General features: G+C 39.7%; 1 protein-coding gene across 1 annotated transcript in view; it reads left to right on the forward strand.

The window, feature by feature from the left end:
• Positions 1-5,713: 5,713 nt before the first annotated feature.
• The window catches only part of siah1 (siah E3 ubiquitin protein ligase 1), a 33,890-nt gene continuing 15,725 nt past the window's right edge, over positions 5,714-23,878 (forward strand). Inside the window, exon 1 of the mRNA XM_057836720.1 lies at positions 5,714-5,883. Coding sequence (XP_057692703.1) covers positions 5,790-5,883 — 94 coding nt within the window. The 5' untranslated portion in view covers positions 5,714-5,789. The remainder of the gene's footprint in view (positions 5,884-23,878) is intronic.

The following is a 23,878-nucleotide window of genomic DNA, read 5'->3' on the forward strand; positions in this document are numbered from 1 at the left end:
AGTGGGTATGGTGTTCTTCGGCTGCAATTCAGTATTCTTTCTCTTCCAAACACGAGAACCCGTGTTTCTACCAAAAAGTTCTATTTTGGTTTCATCTGACCATAACACATTCTCCCAGTCCTCTTCTGGATCATCCAAATGCTCTCTAGCGAACCGCAGACGGGCCTGGGCGTGTACTTTCATCAGCGGGGGGACACGTCTGGGAGTGCAGGATTTGAGTCCCTGGCGGCGCAATTTGTTACTGATAGTAGCCTTTGTTCCTGTGGTCCCAGCTCTCTGTAGGTCATTCACTAGGTCCCCCCGTGTGGTACTGGGATATTTGCTCACCGTTCTTGTTATCATTTTGACGCCACGGGGTGAGATCTTGCATGGAGCCCCAGATGGAGGGAGATTATCAGTGGTCTTGTATGTCTTCCATTTTCTAATAATTGCTCCCACAGATGATTTCTTTACACCAAGCATTTTGCCTATTGCAGATTTAGTCTTCCCAGCCTGATGCAGGTCTTCAATTTTGTCTCTGGTGTCCTTCGACAGCTCTTTGGTCTTGGCCATAGTGGAGTTTGGAGTGTGACTGACTGAGTTGTGGACAGGTGTCTTTTAAACCGATAATGAGTTAAAACAGGTGCCATTAATACAGGCAACGAGTGGAGCCTCGTTAGACCTCGTTAGAAGAAGTTAGACCTCTATGACAGCCAGAAATCTTGCTTGTTTGTAGGTGACCAAATACTTATTTTCCACTCTAATTTGGAAATAAATTCTTTAAAAATCAAACAATGTGATTTTCTGTTTTGTTTTTCCACATTCTGTCTCTCATGGTTGAGGTTTACCCATGTTGACAATTACAGGCCTCTCTAATCTTTTCAAGTAGAAGAACTTGCACAATTGGTGGTTGACTAAATACTTATTTGCCCCACTGTGTATACTAACCATTTTATATGGCTATCATGTTGGGATAGTTTTGTTCAAATTAAAAATGCATATTTTCAATTTGGTTTAGGTTTTTATTATTTATTTAATATTTATTTTCTGAATGGTGCATTACCGAGGTATTGGATCAGTACTCAGCATCAGCAGATCCTCAAAATCAGGTGACTCGGACCAGGTGCAAAAATATGTGTTCAGGACCCTAAAAACCCCCAAACAAAATCTAACTAGTTTCTCACTTCAAAGAGATACGTGACTTTTCAGTAAAAACAACACATTTTTTTTATGGGTACAATTGTAAACATTTTTAATATATACTGTATATTTAAAACCACAACCCTTGGATGGTCAAATCGCAGCAAGTGTGACAACCAACTCATGGGACAACAAACCCCATTTTCCTCTGCTCTACCCTTTACATTTATACTGTTTTAAGGTGTTTTACCTTGATGTTCACATGTTCATTCTTTCCGAAACACTGTTGGCCAAAAGTATTGGCACCCTTGCAATTCTGTCAAATAATGCTCAATTTCTCCCAGAAAATGATTGCAATTACAAATGCTTTAGTTATAAAATCTTCATTTATTTTGCTTGCAATGAAAAAACACAAAAGAGAATGACAAAAAAATCATTATCATTTTACACAAAACTCCAAAAATGGGCCGGACAAAAGCATTGGTACCCTAAGCCTAATACTTGGTAGCAGAACCTTAGGACAAAATAACTGCGAACAACCGCTTTCGGTATCCATCAATGAGTTTTTTTTACAATGCTCTGCTGGAATTTTAGACCATTCTTCTCTGGCCAACTGCTCTAGGTCTCTTAGATTTGTAGGTGCCTTCTCCAAACTGCCATTTTCAGATCCCTCCACAGGTGTTTTATGGGATTCAGGTCTGGATTCATTGCTGGCCACTTTAGAAGTCTCCAGTGCTTTCTCTCAAACCATTTTCCAATGCTTTTTGAAGTGTGTCTTGGGTCATTGTCCCATGACCTCTGAGGGAGACCTAGCTTTCTCACACTGGCCCCTTCATTATGCTGAAAAATTTGTTGATATTCTTCAGACTTCATATTACCATGCACACGGCCAACCAGCCCAGTGCCAGAGGCAGAAAAGCAACACCAAAACATCAGGGAACCTCCGATATGTTTGACTGTGTGGACCATATTCTCTTCTTTGAAGGCCTTGTTTTTTCCTTGTAAACTCTAAGTTGATGCCTTTTCCCAAAAAGCTCTACTTTTGTCTAATCTTACCGGAGAACATTCTTCCAAACGTTTTTGGCTTTCTCAAGTAAGTTTTGGCAAACTCCAGCCTGGCTTTTTTATATCTCTGGGTCAGAAGTGGAGTCTTCCTGGGTATCCTAACACAGAGTCCCTTTTCATTCAGATGCACAGAACACAATCTTTCGTTGAAATATCTCGTCAATTTTTCTTTTCTGTCCACATCTAGGGAGGTTTGCCACAGTGCCATGGGCTTTACACTTATTCAGGACACTGCGCACGGTAGACACAGGAATATTCAGGTCTTTGGAGATGGACTTGTAGCCTTGAGATTGCTCATGCTTCTCACAATTTTGCTTCTCAAGTCCTCAGACAGTTCTTTGGTCTTCTTTCTTTTCTCCATGCTCAATGTGGTACACACAAGGACGCAGGAGAGAGGTTGAGTAAACTTTAATCCATTTTAACTGGCTGCAAGTGTGATTTAGCTATGTCACCACCTGTTATGTGCCACAAGTAAGTAACAGGTGCTGTTAATTACACAAATTGGAGAAGCATCACATGATTTTTCAAATGGGGCCAATACTTTTTTCCACCCCATTTTTGGAGTTTTGTGTAAAATGATAGTACTTAATTTTTTTCCCATTCCCTTGTTTTTTTCATTGCAAGCAAAATAAATGAAGATATTACTACCAAAGCATTTGTAATTGCAATCATTTTCTTGGAGAAATTGAGCATTATCTGACAGAATTGCAGGGGTGCCACTACATTTGGCCAGCAATGTACTTGTCAGTAGGAAGGAGCTTGATCAAAGACCAAATGTGAAGTAATTTCATAACATGCCAAATAGGGTCACAATTAAAGTAATTAAACATTTTCCAACAAATAAAGCATGAAAAAAATAATTTATATGTTGTATATTTGACAAAATAATTGCGTTTCCGAAGTTCGAGCCTGAAAGGGGACAAACCCGGAAGTGACACATCACACCGAGAACAGCGATGGCAGCGCTCCATACGGCCGCCATACAAAGCCCTTCAAACAATGATTCAAACAGCGATAGAAGCGATAGATCGGGCGCAAGGGAGGAGATCCAAGTTTTTGAAGAGTTGGAGGAAGAAGAGGAGGTTGGAATTTTATGTTGGACCTAACATGTATTAGCCAGACGCTAATCAGGATGTAAACAATGTGCCTGGACTACCTGACATGGAATGGAGACAAGACCCATCAAGATTACAAGATTGGTAAGATATAGGCTGTTATTATTTTCATGATTTGAAAATGAAGGCATTTGCACATAATGTTATGTTTCTGTCTATCTGATGACATTGTTTAAAAAAAATAATAATCAGACTTCATGTTCATTTTGGCAGATCCGGCAGCTCTCGTGCATATGAAATAATAATATAAGAATGTTGGGAGGAAAGAAGGAGATGAGTCGTTGATGGCTTTCTCCACTTTATTGTGGCAACAATAAGAAAACAAAATAATAGCGGACTGCTGCCACATTCGACCGCAAAGTTTTGCTTCTCATCATCTCCTCCTCGCCTCCTACTACTCACAGCTCTCCAGTCCCAGCGTCTCTTAAACGGATCGTGCATAGCTTTGCATAGTTTTTTGTTGACGAAGGTATCGAACACATGACGTGCTGACAACTTTGTTTCTTTATTAACACATGGAGCTAACAGTACGAACACAGCTTGGGGCTCTCGGCAGGCTGTGCGGAGCGATAGATAGAGCCTGTGCTTCTCTATCACACTCCCGCGTCACGTGACCAAAACAAGAGTAACGTTGCGTGCACTTCAGGGTACCTCGAAAAACATTATTATCAGAATATTAAACGCAGTTACAAGTCGACGTTACAGTGTAAAATAAAATAACAATGGTGCACTGAGAAGCTGGACCAACAAATCACACTCCTGACATTAAAAAAAAAAAAAAAAACTTGAAATTTGGGGCATCTTGGGAGCAAGCAGCCAGGATCAAATGGTATTTCAACATGCCAAAAAGACTGTTGCATTTACTGTCTTTTTCAAAAAGAAGGAAGATGGTTCAAAACGAGTCAAAAAAGCACATAGAAAAGAAAGAAAAAAAGGAAAGTCCCACAGCATGGCAAGTGGGCATTTACGTTTTGTTTTCAGCACCATTTTCTGTATAATGTAATGTTTGTAACTGTTTGCGGGCCCGTGAAGGGGCCATCGGACAGCAGAGTGGTGACGTAGCGGGATGTGAGGAGAAGAGTGCGGCGTGAGAGCGAAGTTGGCGGTCGCATGCTGCAGCAGTCCGCTGTTATTTTTGGTATTTGTTATTTAACTGTTGCCACAATAAAGTGAAGGAAGTCATCATTCACGCCTCTCCTTTCTATTTCCCTATTCAGGCTATTACTATATGTTCCGGGACCTGTCCACATGCTGTCATCCCTGCGCTGTCATATGTACTTTGCGTTCCAACACCTTATGATTTACAAATTAAGCACTGTTCCACAACAGTCGGCAGCTCTGCTTTGACAAAGTTATCAGTCATCTATCCAAAAATCACACTTACTTTTTTGCAAATCCTTGATCATAAGCACACCGGTTGAGGAAGCAGGCATCTTCGAAGTCCTTGTAGCAGAGAACACGACTCGATGATGGCGTGAAATTCATTCGCTTAGTGCGAACAAAAGATGTGCATTTACGTGCCCTGCTATCCTTCAGCCACTCGTACAACTTTTCTTTAGATTGAGAACAATACATCGCCACACACTGCCGTGGCATCTTACCGAGAAGCAATGGAACAATACTGTGTGTATGGCGGACTTCCCTCGCAGTTCTCGGTGTGACGTCAATTCCTAAGATTTCCGACGATTGTCGAAGAAAAGCATTTTCGTTGTCAAGGGCGTTGCTATGGGTTAAACAAAGAATCTGGAAGGGGTTGCGTTAAAAAAAATAACGAAAATATGCTTATAATTGTTTAGCCATTGATGTTATTCAAAAACATGGTTGGCCAACCTTACTTCACATTTGGCCTTTAATAGCATTGTATGATTGATATGATTACATTTATTCCTACTGGGTAGCCTTTGAACATATAAGATAACAAGTTGAATTGTTTCAAAACAATTTATCCAAGGGGAAATTCACTTAAGTTCGCAAACAAATCAAGCTAATTAATGGAATTTATAGTTACTCTGATTTCTTAATTCTGAAGTTTCAATTGAATTATATACTTACATTTTGAAGTTTCATTTAAATCAATATACTAAAAATGGCTGACAAAGACACTGCAACTGAAATCCAAGACCCAAATTTTACACTTGGAAATGAAGAGGCGTCTGTACACAATGAACCATTGACGCAAGCCCTGCAAAGGCAGTTGAAGTGAATATAGAAGCCAGCGCGGCTGGAGGCAAGAGAATCAGAAGACTTACTGAAAGGGTCAGGCATTATTACTTATACTTTGTTGAGTACATGGTGATACATAAATGCAATAGTAGCATGGCTGCAGGACGACTTCAATGGTGCGAATACTTGGTGAGCCGCCGACCAACTCGTGAGGAGCGCGCTCCCGAGGCAAACTTCAACAACTGTGTGCGCGCGCGTACGAGGCGGCTACTACTACTTAGCGCCTGGCGTCTCGCCTGAGTCGCCTCTGCTCTACCAGCTTTGCGAATGTGTTTCCCTGCAGCAAACCAAGCAAACACGCACCACAGTGAGCCGCTGTCTACTCCCTCTCCGCGAACTCTTCAAGGATATTCCATCCGAGGTGAGCCGAGCTGTGCCATTAATGGTGAAAAGACGGAAATAGTGTTTTTTGCGGGGAACGAGTGTGCTGTGGTCAAAACAACAGCGTTCGCTTCCCTTCCATTAGCGCGGTGGGCTAACATTAGCTGGCCGGTTTGCAAACTTGTTTGCGTGCTTCACTCGTCCAGTTCACTTCTAATTGTGCCATTCAAATGGACAACAGCTGTTACTTGTAGGAAATGGCATCGTTTTCGTTTGTTTTGGTGGGTATTGGCTTCGTAAAGCTATCAAATCATCGATTCAGCGAGCTAACATGCTAATGCTGCTAAAGCTACTCTCCGTCACGATGAGGCCTTGTGTGTCTGGAACACAAACTAACTGGGAATATACCCTCGTTTTCGTCGTAAAGCGCAATTCATTTGCATTTGGCGCGACGTAAATAAATTCTGTACAAAGTACGGTTTAGTTCTGCGAGCTCGAGAGCAATACGATCCACAGCGACTTGCTTGTGGTTGCCGTGAGTGACCTGCTGGCTCCAAAGTAGAGGCTTGAATGTCAGCATTGAATATGTCATTGAAACGAACATGATCAGATCTTTAGGTTCGACAACTTTTAGTAGAACTGGTCTCAACACATACACCTGGTTACGTGTACTGACCGAGCATAGGCGGTGCAATATATATTGCATTTTGTTTGTGCTTGCGGGGATTAATGCTCACGTTTAGAATCTTTATTACATGTAACGGCAACGTGATGAGAAATTCGCTGTCATTAGGGTAAGGTTTATAGACATCGTTGTGCTCCATTATAACGCTAGTATTCAATTAACCCAAAATGAGTGCTTTATAAAGCACGAAACCAAACTGGACTCATCGCCTTTTCTTCATTGGCCCTCGAATAACTGCTAGTGATCAGCTGAGTAGCTTGTTGCCATAACAACAACCACTGAGTCAAGCATATACAGAGGTGTTCTATCGCTAGTCGAAGTGTAGGGCTCTTATTTGTAAGTCGAACCACTGCATGTTACAAAACGGATTGCTTCAACAAATATTTGTGTACCAGCTAGAGCTGTTACCTTTTCCAGGGCAAGTGACTGCTTATGACAGAAAAAAATTACTCTATATAGACCTAAAATAATAACAGTAATTATTATTAATACAACATTAACATTTGTTAATTTGTGGTCGGTGCTACTTGCCTCACCATCAGTGGTGTTACCAGAATGCGAGGTGTGGGTGGGCATTAGTCTTACCATACATTAGTCTTAACTGTTGTTGTGATTTGGTCTAAAATAAACGTTGATTTGATTTTGACTTGGGACACATCCATAACGAAACAGTATGGACATGCAGGTGACAATGTTTTTTTTAGGTAACCTATTGTGGTTCCTCGGTTTTATTATTATTATTGTTATAGTTATTCTTTGTTCCGCAGCCCCTTTGAGCTCAATTTGAACCCCTTAGAATGCTTCAAAATGCACCAAAATCGGCAGGCGGCATGTCAAGACAGGTGCGATCTTTGATACAGTGTAAAGACAAATTCCAAATAGACTATGTAGCGCCCCCTAGCAGTCATTCTTTGTCCCACCGACACTTTGAGCCCTACTTTGACCCCCTCAGAACGCTTCAAAACTCGCCAAACTCAACAGCCAGGTGAACTCTGGTGAAAACTTTGATAAGACGTAATAAAAAAAAAATACATACATTTAAAAAAAAAAAATCAAAATATGCGTAAATGTGTGTAGCGCCCCCTAAGAACAAAACCAACATTTATTTTTTATTTTTTTATTTATTTTTATATAAGGAGAAAGAGGAGGTAACAACGCAAAGGTTAAAACTGAGCACACATCAGTACTATATGAATGGGATACCATACGCGTTGCCCAGACTGCCGTTAGGACTACATCCAGTTTTCTTGGGTGGGCAGAGTGTGTCCGTGGGTGGGCACTGGATCCTTTTCACCCGATTCCGACCACCAGAAAAATGGCACGATCGGATCGGGACATCCCCAGTTTAAATAATTCTGCAAGGAGGGGTCGTCCAAATACGTTTGTGGTGAAAGAAAAATTTTATGTGGATGTCCTGACTTAGTGCAGCTGTTCAAGAAATGGCTTATTCTCGAAAAACTCTTTAATTTTTTGCTGATTCATGTTCAAACTAGTTGAGATGGAGTCCACAGCAAATTGCTGTGATTTCATTTTCTCGCAACCCTTACTTTCTAATCCTTCGAAGAGAGTCAAATGTAATAAGTTTGCGATAACAATTAGCGATATTTACTAGGGGTGTAACAGTACATGGATTTGTATTAAACCGTTTCGGTCCAGGGTGCTCGGTTCGGAACGGAGGCGTACCGAACGAGTTTCTGACATAATGTAAAGTGCTGTCAAATTAACAGGCGGTAATTTCTTTTTTTGATTAATCACGTTAAAATATGTGACGCATTTAACGCAAGCGCGGAATGCCCGCTCACGCATCCCATAATCCCGCTGTTACGTCCCACGGATGGCTCGCTAAGGGCGTAACATAAAACGAGCCACACACACAAGTTGCAAGTGGACACAAATTTATTCACACAAGTCGTAGTCGCAATGAACAAAATGCGGAAGAAGCTGGCTTCTGCGTAAGCCCAGGCCACAACCACAAAAAAATGAAACTACACTTAAACCCCACCCGCTAAGTAAACCCTGATCGTAAAAACGAAATAACAAAAAAGACAGCTTCATACACTAAACAAAACAGGAGAAAACGAGTTGAACGAAAACGGCAGTTTATGCCGAATGCTGCGGTGCTCTTATTTACAGTGGTGAACAAAAACGATCCAATAACGAATGAACATAAAAGACCTCACCGAAAAAGCGGGAGTGTAACAAAGTAGCGATCAAATGCACAGGTGAATGAATGGCGAGCAAACAGCTGGCGAGGAGAGGAGGTAGGCGGCATGTATACTGCAAATGCGAACTGTCAGAGTTGACAGCGGCTAGTTTTTGAAGTTGGAACCCTTCCTCGGGTGGCCCATCAGCGGCGGCGACGTCGCCTTCCCGTCCGGCGTCAATCAGAGTACGTCACGTTGGGAGGGGAGCAGCCAGCTGGCGGACACGACGATCAGCTGACTGACAGTCTCAAAAAAGATAACAATTAAACGGCCAGGGCTGTCGCACCACTCAGGAATGCATTGAGTAGCGTGGGTAACGGTTAAATGTAAACATGGAAGAAAATCAGGTTGGCCCTCTGGTTGGGTAATTCAAATTAAAAAAGAATATAGATGGAACAACTCTCACAAAATGTAAATATGTTGGTTTGCCTCAGCGACTGGCTAGAGGATGTAGTCATAAAGTTAATATGAGAAACTCGAAACTGTTCAGTGTTGCAACTGTTCAATTTTGCACATCAGATATTTTTTAAAAGAAAAAGTCTGAGCCAATGTTATTTATTTTTATTTTGTTTTTCAAAATATCTACATTTCAGAATATTGTATTTCTATTTTTGAGCAGAAATGTAGCTTTGTATATAATGATCCTATTGTTGAAAGCACACAAGTGTGTAATACACAACTAGCACATTTATATTTAGCATTTTGTTTTCTTACTGTACCGAAAATGAACCGAACCGTGACCTCAAAACCGAGGTACGTACTGAACCGAGATTTTTGTGTACTGTTACACCCCTAATATTTACTCATGATACCATTGTTTTGCTCCCGATTTGACTGTTACGTGCGATTTTAATAGTGTACGTATTCTACGTTTTTTTTAAAATATGCAAATTTAAAAAAAAAGTGTTTATTTTGCTAAATTACCGCATACTAATGGATGTAAAATAACTGATATCACCACTTGGTCAGAGACTGCTTGAAAACCTTTGTGCAGCAGGAAAAAAAAACAATGTAAACAGAGTGAATCCAGCACAATTGTTTTTATTTAAAGATTTTTTTATTGCCCGCTTGGTATGGGTGTCATATGAATAAACTCCTCTAAAATGTGAGACTTAAATTGCTGTCAAAGGCTAAAATAATGTTCTGGAATCATGCCTGATCCACACTCACACTGAAAAAAGTCTGAGATCTTTGGTAAGGAAAAAATACACAAACAGTGACACACAACACAAACAGTGACACACAGAAAAATCCTCAGTTTTCCTGCCACACTTCTGGAAAACAGGTTGTCGTGCAAACAATTGAAAAACCATTGCAGACATCCTTCCTATTTAGTAGAATTTTCAAAAGTATCAATTCTGAAATCTTGTCTCCAGGTAAGCTGTTTGATTGCAAAATATCAATACACAACCCAGTCCATCTGGTTGCCTCTGTGCCCCGCCCCTCATCATGAAAACTATTTCTATACATGAGACAGCATCAGCGGGTTAGTAGCATCCTCAGACCACGTACATAGGCTAGGTTGATAACAGTTAAGTGTGTTTTCGCACTACCACAGGTCACAAGAAATTTGCCTCAGGGAAAATTCGATTTTTCACTTCTCTTGATCGTAATAGATATTAATGCATTTTTGTTGTTATTACAAAAGAACAAATATTTTGGTGATTTTTAGATAAATATTGAAAATGGTATCGGGTGTTTTCTTTTTTGAGTTATCTATCGAGTTGAAAATTTTAGTATTGTGACAGTGTAGTATACTTCAATCTTTGATTTAACCCTTTACACTGAGTATTTTTGTAAAATTAGGGTTAACATTTCTATGAGTATTTACAAACAAACAAAAAACAGTTCAAAGTTGCCTTGTTGCATATCTTTTATTCCTAAATCATTAAAGGATAATGTCATGATCTTTATTCCAAAATTTGTACATTTCTGATAGTGTCATCAGACAGCTTTAACAGCTAAAGTTGAAGAATTTCAAAGGCCAAATATGGAAAATCACACACATTGCTTGATTGCTGATAAACTATAAATGTCAGTCAGGTTTTGACAACTGATCATAAAAATTTTACAGCTTTAATTTGACATATTGCTAATGACATCGTGGTTGAGCAAATGAGCACGGAGTAATTTACATTCCAAAAATGGCACTTTTTGACAATAGTTTGTAAACAATAGACAGGAAACGTCATCCTTTACATCTGTGAGGGGTCTGTTCATGCGCCTGGCTCTGCCTCTCGTCCTCTCAGCCTTTGCAGCTCTGGCAGTGGGTCGATCTGAAGTGGAAAATAATATTATATATTCTATTGTTTACGAATAGCCATTGTCACATTGTATTTTCAAATTCACACATGAGTGTAATACACATATATATATACACAGTATACAAGTAAAATATAATCAGGGGTGCACATCATTTTTTTGCCCAGGTTCTCAGAGGAGGACCTGGAGATGTGACTTGGTCCTCATTGAGCTTGAGAGCCAACCCGCCTGATGCGATAAATTTATGACAAGCTTTACTTAGAGCCAATTAACTTTAATTAATTATATTAACAATTAATGCTTGATTAACATCAACTGGCACAACAAAATTGCCATTACTTTGAAATGTAAAGAAATAAAAAGCACCAATTCAAAATAAAGGGCATTAGCGGCTCCCACATTAACTCCAAGCCTTTTTAAAAGTGGGATGTCCTCTTCATAAGACCTTATTGAACGTGCATGTTTAGCTTTGTAAAATGCGAGCAAAAACACGTTTGTCAGTGCATGTCGCTGTTCATTACCTTTATTCCGCCACTTGTCCATAGGGCGAGCGGGGTCCTGTTTGACATCGATAGTTTGCTTAATTGCCACATGCTCTGTTTTTTTCGTGCTTTTCAAAGTTTGGATGGCTGAAATTCTTTGACCCTACATAAAATGCGCTGCTCTTATCGGCGACATTGGGATTCTCACAGCACATTTTGTACCGCATTTCTGTCAGAGCATCATTTGCTTCTAGCCATGGTACCTCCTACTTTTCAGCAAAAGTTCTTTTTTTAGGTAGCTCCGGTGACGTCTCTGTCGTCTGTCTGTCTTTTGACTGGGGTGGGGGAACACGGAAGTAATTACTCAGTGTGGCCTGCCTCTTTGACATTTTGAGAAGTTATTTTCTCGTGTCCGCCGCAAATACGGTGGTCAGCCATCGGTACGCAAAAGCGTATGGAAGTCGTTGAGGGCCAGCGCGTTTGTTTACGTCCGGTACGCATGCGCGCATGCGGACCACTTATGTGCACCCCTGAATATAATAGTGTAATCTTATAATTTATCAATGATTTTTTTTAGGTTTCTAATAGAATTTAGCAGTTAATACAAGATGTTATTGATTCAGCAGTGAGGGTCACTGTTCAAGGGTGGTACGGAGGGCTCAAATCTTATCCAATTTAACTGGATCTTTGATATTTTCATGATAAAATGAAAAAATATCGCCATTTATTATATTCTTTGAAGGGATCGATTCCATTGTTTATCAGCCTTTCTCCCTTCCTCTTCGTATCCATGTCCCCTCTTTTTTTCGAGACTCCTAATCTGACTTGGCATAATTTACTGTTTGTACTAGCCTCCTACGGACTGGATGGTCTTCTCCTGGTGTTCCACACCTTCTTCTACCCCAGCCTTGTAGTTGTGATGCCATATTTCCAATATAATTGTGATCAAAATTATTCCAGCAGAGAGAGAATATAAAATTTAGCAGATGCAAGACGTCGCCCACTGACGCAAACTTCGACTGGATTTTTTCAGTCACCTGGGGAAAACTCATTTAGTTACGATGCGACAATGCTGCCATCTGGTGTTGAATAAAAGTGCTACTATTTGTCTATATACAAAACAAGTACAACAGACGATATGGCCCACTGATTTTAAGCTTCTACAGCGTGGAGTGTAAAGGGTTAATCAATTTACCCAAAAATACAACGTATACCCTAAGACTAAAGCAATAGCCTAGTAATTGCCCTGCAAAGGGGGATTGTACATGGGACTTGTATGAAGTCCGCAGAAAATGCCATTTCTGAAGAAATTTCTACTAATGCTCGACTCTGACTTCGATTTCAGCCAGATTCTAGTCTGACAGAAATGTCATGGACAATCATTGACTGTCGTGTCCGGTGTGGTTTTTGGCAATCCTTTTAATTTTTCGTCGTCGTCTTTTGAACAAAATTACTTATTCGTCTTCTTATTCGTCTTGGTCGTATTTTATTTGCCTGAAAATGCTTGACGGAATGTCCCAAAAAATTTTCGTCTCATTTTTGTCGCGATTTTTTGCGAGAAAAGAGGTATTTAGCCTCCCTGAAGTAAGCACAGATATCATGCTCAATTTTCACACGCCTTTAATAACAACCTACTCACGGTTTCATGGTATTGCAATTACAACTTTTAAAATGTGTTACTTTTACATATCTGGCTTTTAAAAAAAAGCAATTGAACAGGATTTTTATTTTTCAAAACATATTAGCAAATTGGAATATAAGTATAATGTTAAACAAAAAAAAAATTGAACTACTCTAAACAAAATTAAAATAAATGCAGTCCTTTAGGTGAGCCTAAACCCACAGCCACAGCTCAACATTATTTACTATCAGTACAAAAATAATCGATTTTCCATAAAAAGCACGTGTGTATGACTTGTATCATGTTTACATTATACAGACACTCTCTTTATTAATACAGACAGTTGCCAGACAAAATAACACTACGTTTTACCAATGCTAGACACACCAAACAAGCTGGCCTTAACTCTCGTAGCTGGTGGGAAACGTTCATGACAGTGTTTGCTAGCCTTTAATTTTGTATAAATGCAAAATCATATTGAAGGTACAGTGGTATCTCGTCTTTATAAGTTAAGGTGACAATTATTATTGTGATAACATCGCCAAAGAAATCGCCAGCTTCGTCAGGTATCTCTTCATTTATTCCATCAACTTGTGCAACACAACACGCCTACTGTCCACTGCAGCAACAAAACATTAATATAGAGAGTGCGATTCTGTTTTACTTTCTATCTCACAGTCACGTCAGCCACGCGGTGCATTCAGGTACAGCAAAAAATGTCCGCCACATTAGAACCCGATTCGTTGCATTTATACAGGAATTATTGTAATTATTATATTATTCCGATTTTTCTTTATAATTTGTTCTGCTATGTTTAATTGCCATCTGTAATAGTACCAGCAGTATTTATTAAAGATTTAGTGTAGGTTTTCAGGCTGTGGAAAGAATGAATGGAATTATAATGTATTCGTATGGTAAAATCCTGGTCGACACACGACCATCTCGTCTTACAACCAAGGCCCTGCAACGAATTAACTTCGTATGTAGAGGTACCACTGTATTGTCTACTCAGCAGCCCCCCTTTGCAAACATGTTTTACATGTCGGTTGACCCTCCTCCTCTAAGCCGCGGCCTTCTGTAACTTTTCTGTAGCCAAAGTATTCCCATACCAGCGATTTCATTTTCTTCTGGAGAGGGGTTTAGGACTTTCACCTCCTCCAGCCATCGTGTATGTAGCACAGCTGACTTACTGACACTGAGCAACAACTGGTGGGGGAGCCCCACCCCCCCATATATTCCTTTTAAAAATCAGTGTGTCTTAAAGCCCAACACCAAATTAAACCTTTTGTTTTAAACCTCACCAGAAATGTCAGTAGGCCATCACATACTATAGTCAGCAAGGAAAAGTGTCGTGCATGACTTGTTTCACAACTAATTTGTGAAACCAAATATGCTGACCTGCTAGGTGGTCCGTCATGATTACAATATGTGAAATGGTTTACGTTTCAAACACAAGCCCATTGGAAGCAACCCTACAACCATTTGGCGACTGAGATTGTGTTAATGTGCGTGTATCTGAGTAAATGAATGATGTGCAAGTGCAGCTGGTGCCTGTGAGTATGCTAGGTACTCAGATGTTCTAACAGAGCCTATTTAGTGACCCCTTGTGCCCTATTGATGGTGGGCCTTTGTTCTCATTCTTCTACCTTCATCCATATATCTTTTCTCTGTAAATTGGATCAGTCCGTTGGCTGAAAGTGTGTTGATTAAAAGTGATTGTTTGTGCTTGACAAACATGTGATAGTCAGCTGCAACTTGAGCTTATAGTTTACACTTTTTAAAGTGCATATGACAGAAGAAAAAGTCTTTAATAGGATTATTATGTGAATTAGAATCCTATTTTGAGACGATTCGACTATATACAACTAGGGCTGGGAATCGAAATCCGATTCCAATTCCGAACCGGTTCTTAGTGTTTCGAGGCCTCGGCATCACAATGAAAAAGCCGTAACGATCCCTTTAACGAGTCCTAAAGACGCATATTGCGTCGTGACTGTCTTGTTGTCCAGACGCATCAAACTAGCATGGCGCCAAGAACCACCCGCTCCAAAGTTTGGCTACACTTCACCAGGAAAGAGGGCGAAAATGAAAGGTTACGATGGTTTAGCACGAGCATTGCAGCCGTAAACATAACAATGACACCACGCAGGTTCAAACGCTCGAAAGTGTGTCTTCACTTCACGAGGACAAATTACAACAAAACAACTTGCAGTCATTGCAAGTGGAGATAACTGCATCGGGAGGGAAGGTGGAGATGACTGCATCGGGAGGGAATAGACTGCACTGTCCTCACCGAGACTGCTATACAGCTAGCTAAACTCCGAAATGACGATACAGAAGACGTTGGTATAATTTGCTGACTTTATTCAACCATCACTTGAAGAGTGAAATAGAAATAGAAAATAGAAATGAAACAAAACAATTTCGTCCGCAATAACAAACAGGTTTGCATCAACGTAAATCAGCGATGATTAGCTGCTAATTCAGTAATAACAAAACGGTTAGCATGCGTTCGCTAGCATTAGCCACTACATTAGCATTAGCTTCAAACCACTACACAACTGGATTTAAGTGTCCGATCGCGAGTGGAGAAACACAACAACAACACAAAAGATGATACATACAGGCGTTGCCTCTGTAGATATTTTATAAACATTAACAAAGAACGTAGGGTCGTAGCAGTGCTTCCCTCTCTCACTAACTCGCTCACTCGCTGGGATGCGGCATTTCTTCCTCTTCGCGTGTAAGCGCGCTCTTCTTCACGTGAGTGCGTTCTTCGCGTGAGGAAGCGCAAGGGCGCCCCCACTTGAGCGTGAAAGTACCATGAAAATTAAAAGGCATGCGTTTTCAATATACTTGTAAATAATACACTTTAACAAGGGTCCCCAAACTACGGCCTGATACGGCCCGCCCCGACATTTGGTCCGGCCCCCTGAACAATACCAGAGAGCATTTTGAAAATTTTTTTTTTCTCAATAGTGTTATTTATTTTCTGGCCTTTTTCTGTGAAGAACTCAGAGAGGGTTATTTGGTTATTATCTATTTCATTAATAGTGTTGTTATTATTAATTATTATATTATTATTTTTATTTTATTTACTTTTGTTCCGTGAAATATTCAGAAAGGGTTATTTGATTGTGGCTTGTGTGATTTTTTACATTTAGGCACTCCTGCAATCGTCACACTTTTTCTGTTACAAACTGACCCCGGCCCCTCATCAGAGAAGGGAAAAGTTATGTGGCCCTCACTGGAAAAAGTTTAATATGTGTTAAACTGCAAGTTTAACACATATTGCCAACGGCAGACCAACGACCTATATGCCAATATATACCAATATTTTTTATTTCTATTAGAAAAATGTTTCAGTAAAATGTTACACATTCTTGTGCATTTGCCACTTCTTGCCACAGTTAATATTGAGGCTTTGGGTCTCTTTTGACCTTGTTGTGAGTTTGTAAGGTTGTGACTTCTGATTAAACAAATTCAATGCCAATCAAAACGTTCTTCTTTTTCCCCAAATTAGAATCGATAAGAGAATCGATAAAGAATCGAATCGTTAAGCAATATCGATAATGGAATCGGAATCGTAAAAATCCTATCAATTCCCATCCCTTTATACAACCATTTAGCAAAGCACAGATGACGACAAAATTAGTCTTTTAATCTGCCAGTTAGCCATGCCTACCATTATAGGGCTCTAGCGTCTCCAACCGGTGAATGACGTCAGCGGAGTCACCATTTCATCTGATTTAGTATGCAGCCCATTGAGGGGGAATTATTCACAATTAGGAAAACGCGACGAAGAGAGGCCAAAATGTCATTATTTCAGTCTCTCTACTCCAATATTTTTACAGGATATTCTTTTTATCCAAGTATTTTTCCCCAATAGCTAAATAAATGGCATGGTCATGATAAATAACAGTCTTGTGCTAAATGGAATCTGAAATAATAAAAATGCATTTATTCAAGACGACATGGCAAAATTACTCCATAATGGTCAAAACTGTCGACTTCACCTTTACTGTCGCACCTCCCGAACGATATTTTATGCCACCTAAATTGGGCTTATGTCATTTCCCTTCCCCGGCTTTGGAGAATGTAAACAACCAAGAGGAGTGACAGCTAGCCGACATGCTAACCCGAACAGAGTAATGTTTCAAAGTCTTCGAAGCGGAAAATCACACATAACTAGCCCGGCTTATTTGACATGACGACTGGGTTGTCGATTGTCTTTGCCGATCGGCAAACCGCCCGGCGGAGAGCAATTTACAGCTCGTTCCCCTGCTACTACGGACAAGAGAGCTCGCCGGGGAAGCAGCTGGACAATGACCGCTGGACAAACCGGCTGACGTCAGAGGAGCGTGTAGCTACCAAATTGTCAACATGAATATGGCAAAATAATGCTTTACTACACGGCGAAGTCTTAAACAGCGAGAGACTCCGTGTAGGAGGGTGGCTGCAGTTGTTGTGCAGCTAACATGTGTAGCTAATGTGTATGAGGAGAGCTTTTTACATGCCCATCCATGATCAAACGTAAGTAGTCCTTTATTTAAAGAAAGTTTGTGGTGTTTACTTTGTAATCGCTGTATTCGCGGCTATTTTTAACACAAAGTTGCAATTTCTGATCGGTCGGAAAATTTGACAGAACACCGAGCACATGAAGAGGGCAATAAGCAGAGTTTAGTGCTCTCCCGGCGGGGTAATGTGCGACAAGCCGCCGGTCGTTGGCCGAGGGGACAAGTAGCATGTCAGCAACAAAATAAATGCAAGCCACCTACATATTAAAAATGACCCCAGTATTTGACATAATACCAAACACGATGTTTACTCACTTCCTCGTAAGTCCCATGGTCCCACAGTAGTAGGGCATGTTTTGGCCAATATCCACCGATGAATGGGAACCTTTTGAAACCCCAAAAAGGCGCACACGCCTCTCCCTCGTACAGCAAGATTTTTCTGCAGCCGTTTGGCTGGCGTGATGCGTAAAATAAACGTATAGATCCGCAAAATCAGCTGAATCCTTAGTCCTTCTCATACAACAGTACGGCTGTATAGTGAAAAGGACTCCTTCCTCCGTACACGTCACCGCGCCCTCTTTCACAACTCGAGACTGATGCCGGAAGTCACTCATTTTCATGTCGCGGGATTAAAAAAACTAAATAAATATAGCGATCGCTTCCACACACATCCAAGCGGTCCATTTCATTCAGGAGCATAAAATACCGCGTGTGTTATGAAATAAACATGCTTTTTCGTGCCACAGGCACTTTAAAGTGCATATGACACTAGAAAGCATATTTCATATTACATGTGGTATTTTATGCTCCTGAATGAAATGGACCGCATGGATGTGTGTGGAGGCGATCGATATATTCAATTTTTTTTAATCCCGTGCCATGAAAGGATATGATGTCAGCAAATTTGATTATCTTCACTATACAGTAGGTATGTGCCGGTTTCACGGTTGCAAAACCACTAAAATTTTCTGTCATACCGTAGTACGGTATTCGCTATTAGAAATTTCCCAAAAATGCAGCCAGAAGTGTCTTGGAGCGGCAGCGCTCGCCCCCTCCTTCTTCGGTTGTTGCTGTATGTGTCAGTGAAGCTATTCTGCTATACAGCCAGCGAACCAAAAAAGAAACACTGCAAACACAAGGCGTACTTTTCCTGAAATTATGGACGTTTCAAATCATGGTAACAGAAATAAACCTAAACGAATACATTTAAAATGTTGTACAATAGTATTTTTACACATGTGAGTAGCTTCATTAGTACAAACAAAGCAGAGTGTGAGGAAGTCATATCCATGAACACCATGAAAAACCAAAAACACTCATTTTCCTTTGAAATTCAAAATACAACTAAACTAAAAACTTACAAAGACGAATGTTAGTCTAGTGTTAGCTGCAATAGCAACTTCGTCAAGGTTATAAATCTCATGGCCACTGAGAAACAAGCTTGAATGAAGGAAGGGATAACATCAAAGATCGCTAATTGCGACAAATGATCTTGCTCTAAGCACAAATGCACGTTCGCTGGACAAGGGGAGGTCTCACTCCCAATGTTTTTTAGATGAAACCTTTACACAATATTTACATTTAACTAATTTATACATTTTTACCTTAATAACCTTTTGTCTTTTTAACACAAAGGCATGACATGTAGACAAGAGTTGACACTAAGGGTGTAACGGTACATGTATTTGTATTGAACCGTTTCGGTACTTGGTGTTCGGTTCGGAACGGACGCGTACCGAACGAGTTTCTGACGTAAGGTAACCCTTACTTTTTGAGGCTGTGAGTCGGGCGGGTTACAGTTTCTTTGTGTAAATTATATTTACTCCGTCTTCTCTGCTATAATGAGGACCAACACGGTAGGACAAAACGTAAACTGCGCGACAACGCTGCCACTGCGAGAACGCAGTGAAATGTGGCCGTTAAAGTCAATCAGCCAATGCACACCAGTCGCAGTGCAGCCGCGTGTTAGACGCGTCCCAGAAGCGGCAAAAGAACGGCAGAGTTTATTATTTGACGAGAGACGCGGCCCTCCTGCGTCAATGCTACTAGCTAGCAGACCGGAAGTCACTCGTGTAAAAATACGGTGGATCCGGTTGATTTTCAAATTAATATGCAATCGTAACCCACTTTTTGAGTCCATCAGATCTCTTGAGTGGTAGATCGGGGCACAGTTGACTTGTCTTTGTTGATTTACAGTTGTCTTCTCTGCTGTAATAATAACCAACACGGCCCCGTGTTCAATACAAAATCCTCCTACCACAACAAAACAAGTAGGAACTCGTATTCACATAGGAACAAAAGTTATACAACATAAAATATACAATATAAATGAATACTACATCACATTTGTAAAATACAAACACATAATAAAATAAATAATAGCCCATTTAAATAAAATACATTGAAATGAGCTAAAGCACCTGTAATTAAATAATAAAAATAATACACAGATCCTGCTTACAGTTATATTTATTAATTTCTGTGTGGCGCTTTAATCCACCAATAAAGCTTTTGAAAACCGTTCATAAGGGGAAAAAAAAATCATTGAGGCATTTCATTTGTAAAATACATGTTAAAATCTTTGTCATTGGGATTGCTTTTCTCTTTAGCACAGGACTTCTTTTTTTTTTTTCTTTCTTTCAGAAAGAAAGCTGACCAATACGTGGGGTCTGAAAGGCAAATTGTTGCTGGATTATTATCTTTAAATACCCGCTACTTTTTGAGCAGAATTCTCGCTTTGTATAGGCTACGGTTCCTATTGTTGAAAGCACTAAAGCGTGTAATAAACAACTTGCACATTTATATTTTGCATTTTGTTTTTTTTACTGTACCGAAAATGAACCGAACCCTGACCTCAAAACCGAGGTACGTACCGAACCGAGATTTTTGCGTACCGTTACACCCCTAGTTGACACAGTGGCTGAAAATGGCGAAGCTTCACTTGAGCTTTTTGCCCCCTCCAAAAAAAAAAAAAAAAAAAAAGTCGTACAGTAGATATATTTTAATTCCATTGAAAAGTGTTTTTACTTTTTTATAGCAATTATTTTTGTTCTTGCTCTAATCTTGAACAACCTGAGCTGTGGCTGAAGGTGGTCTACAAGTTCTATTGATTTTAATTTTATTTTAAATATTTGTTATTTTTTTATTATTTTTTAAAATTATTTATTAATGAACATTAGTTCATTTGCTGCCATCCCTCCCACTTCAAACGGATTGAACGTCTATGGTCGTCAGTGGCACCAATGCAAGGCAATGAGGTAATTTTGGGCTATTTAAGGTCATTTACCTGTTGATTTTCAGTTACTCCCTGTTGATTTTGTGGGATTTTACAGGTCACTTCCTGTTTAATTTGAGTTACAGAACAGGAAGTGACCTGGGAATCACCCAAATGAATAGGCAGTGACTCAAACTCAACAGGAAATGACCTGTAAATGCCCTGAAAATCGACAGAATGACTGTGAATGTTCTGGTTTCGAATGAACGAACGTTCCCAGTCTAAATGGATTCGGCGTCATGCACAGTCAATGCAGCCTTAGAGTTAACACGTTATCACGATATATCACCATTTTGATATTTTGTCACACCTTGAGTTAGTACACCAGGGAGAGTGGTGTGAGCCTCTTTGGGTTTCCAAAAGATCCTGTTCACCGCAAAGAATGGGCAAAACCAGTCCGACAATCGAGGGACCATTGGAGTAAGATAGGTGTTTTATATTATGTCAAATAATGACATAATATATATAATATATATATAATAATGATAATGACACACATTTTAATAAGGAGGCGTCTTGCATTTTGTGGGTGACAACGCTTGCCGTTGCGATTTCCCCCTCTTCCTCCCTGTCACCCACGGTCACACACCCTGGCCCGGCCGCCCCTGCATGGCCGGAACATGTCAAATTTTAACAATTATAATATCTTTATAGCTTTATCAGCTTGATGGCGCAAATGATGATTTTTGGTAAATAACCTGTGTCCACATCCATGAACATCACATTTTGGGTCATGTTAGTCCACAATTTTTACATTTGCTATTCACGTGTGGCCTACATCACCTAAAATGTGATGTCCACATTTGTGGATGCTCGATCTCAATGATAATTTTAGGTGTGGGTATATATATATGTATATATATTAAGGCTGTCAAACGATTAAAATTTTTAATCGAGTTAATCACAGCTTAAAAATTAATCATAATTAATTGCAATTCAAACCATCTATAAAATATGCCATATTTTTCTGTAAATTATTGTTGGAATGGAAAGATAAGACACAAGACAGATATATACATTCAACATACTGTACATAAGTACTGTATTTGTTTATTATAACAATAAATCAACAAGATGACATTAACATTCTGTTAAAGCGATCCATGGATGGAAAGACTTGTAGTTCTTAAATAAATGTTAGTACACGTTATAGAAATTTTATATTAAAACTAGGGCTGTCAAAATTATCGCGTTAACGGGCGGTAATTTTTAAAATTAATCACGTTAAAATATTTGACGCAATTAACGCACATGGCCCACTCAGAATAAAATGACAGAAGTGTAACGTCCGCTTGTTACTTGTTTTTTGTTATTTGGCGCGCTCTGCTGGCACTTGGGTCCAAATGAGTTTATGGGTTTGGGGAGTGAGCATGGTGTAATGATATGAACAATGGCGAGCCACTAGTTTATTTTTTGATTGAAAATTTTACAAATTTTAATAAAACGAAAACATTAAGAGGGGTTTTAATATAAAAATTCTATAACTTGTTCTACCATTTATCCTTTAAGAACTACAAGTCTTTCTATTCATGGATCGCTTTAAGAGAATGTTAATAATGTTAATGCCATCTTGTTGATTTATGGTTATAATGCACAAATACAGTACTTATGTACCGTATGTTGAATGTATATATCCGTCTTGTCTTATCTTTTCATTCCAACAATAATTTACAGAACAATATGGCATATTTTATAGATGGTTTGAATTACGATTAATTAATTTTTAAGCTGTAATTAACTCGATTAAAAATTTTAATCGTTTGACAGCCCTAATTAAAACCCCTCTTAATGTTTTCATTTTAATAAAATTTGTAAAATTTTCAATCAAAAAATAAACTAGTAGGTCACCATTGTTGATGTCAATAATTACACAATTCTCATGGTCATAAAATCAGTCGCACCCAAGCGCCAGCAGAGGGCGACAAAACTCCCCAAAACACAAGTAACAAGTGCACATAACCCTGTGCTGTCATTTTAATCTGTTTGAGCGGGGCATGTGCGTTAATTGCGTCAAATATTTTAATGTGATTAATTTAAAAAATTAATTACCGCCCATTAACCCGATAATTTTGACAGCCCTAATATATATATGTAAACGTAAATTTAATTGTTACTGTAATATATTTTTATGAATATTATTTTTAGTTATTTAAATGTTAAAATGATTAAAATACACCCTGGCTATAGCCTCCAATAACATTGTCTGCCATTGACAACGACAGACATCCAATTCATTTAAAAAAGGAGGGAGGGCTGAGGTGTAAATGCTCATGTCATGACAGCGCTGACGTCGAATAGCACCGTCAATGGCAGCCAATGAGTTAAATGAGTGCGCTATAAAGGGTTGTTGTACAAATTTGGGTGGGAACCAGTTGACACGGTCTTTAAAAGCTGGGAGGCCATATGTTTTGACTGTTTGCAATGACCAATAGGAAAAAGACTTATGGCGTCCATTAGGGCAGCTGGTGGTAGAAATGCTGAAATCTGATTCTTGCACATCCAGTTGGGTGGACGGAGCACAGGGTGGGGGTGGCACAGGGAAAGAGTGAGAGAGAACGTCCACTGTGGCAACCAAATTAAGTCGTTCAGCTGGAAACTGAGATTCTTGACAGGAGTAGCTGCACAGAGATAAGAGAGTCAATTGGAGATGAAGTTATTCATTTGGTTTGCATGTTGTGGATGGGGAAGGCGGCAGGCGAATGAGGGAGGGAGAGAGAGAGAGCATGCGCTTGTAGTGTTGACATTGGACACCGTCTCAGCTCCACAGACTCCACACTATACTGTAGGACAACATGGAAGACAGACAAGACAGTGTGGGAATTTCCCTCCTCTTACTAAGAGCAACTCCTTTCCTCTGTAACACCGCTTGACTAGATCTAGTGGAAAACAAATTTTGGGCCAAATATCAAAACTGTCAAATATGCATGGGCGATACATCATTGGAAAGCTTAAAATCTCTATTTTATACTGGTGCTGTACTGGTATGTAAT

The sequence above is a fragment of the Corythoichthys intestinalis genome, chromosome 5 (assembly GCF_030265065.1).
Source record: "Corythoichthys intestinalis isolate RoL2023-P3 chromosome 5, ASM3026506v1, whole genome shotgun sequence".
Lineage (NCBI taxonomy): Eukaryota > Metazoa > Chordata > Actinopteri > Syngnathiformes > Syngnathidae > Corythoichthys > Corythoichthys intestinalis.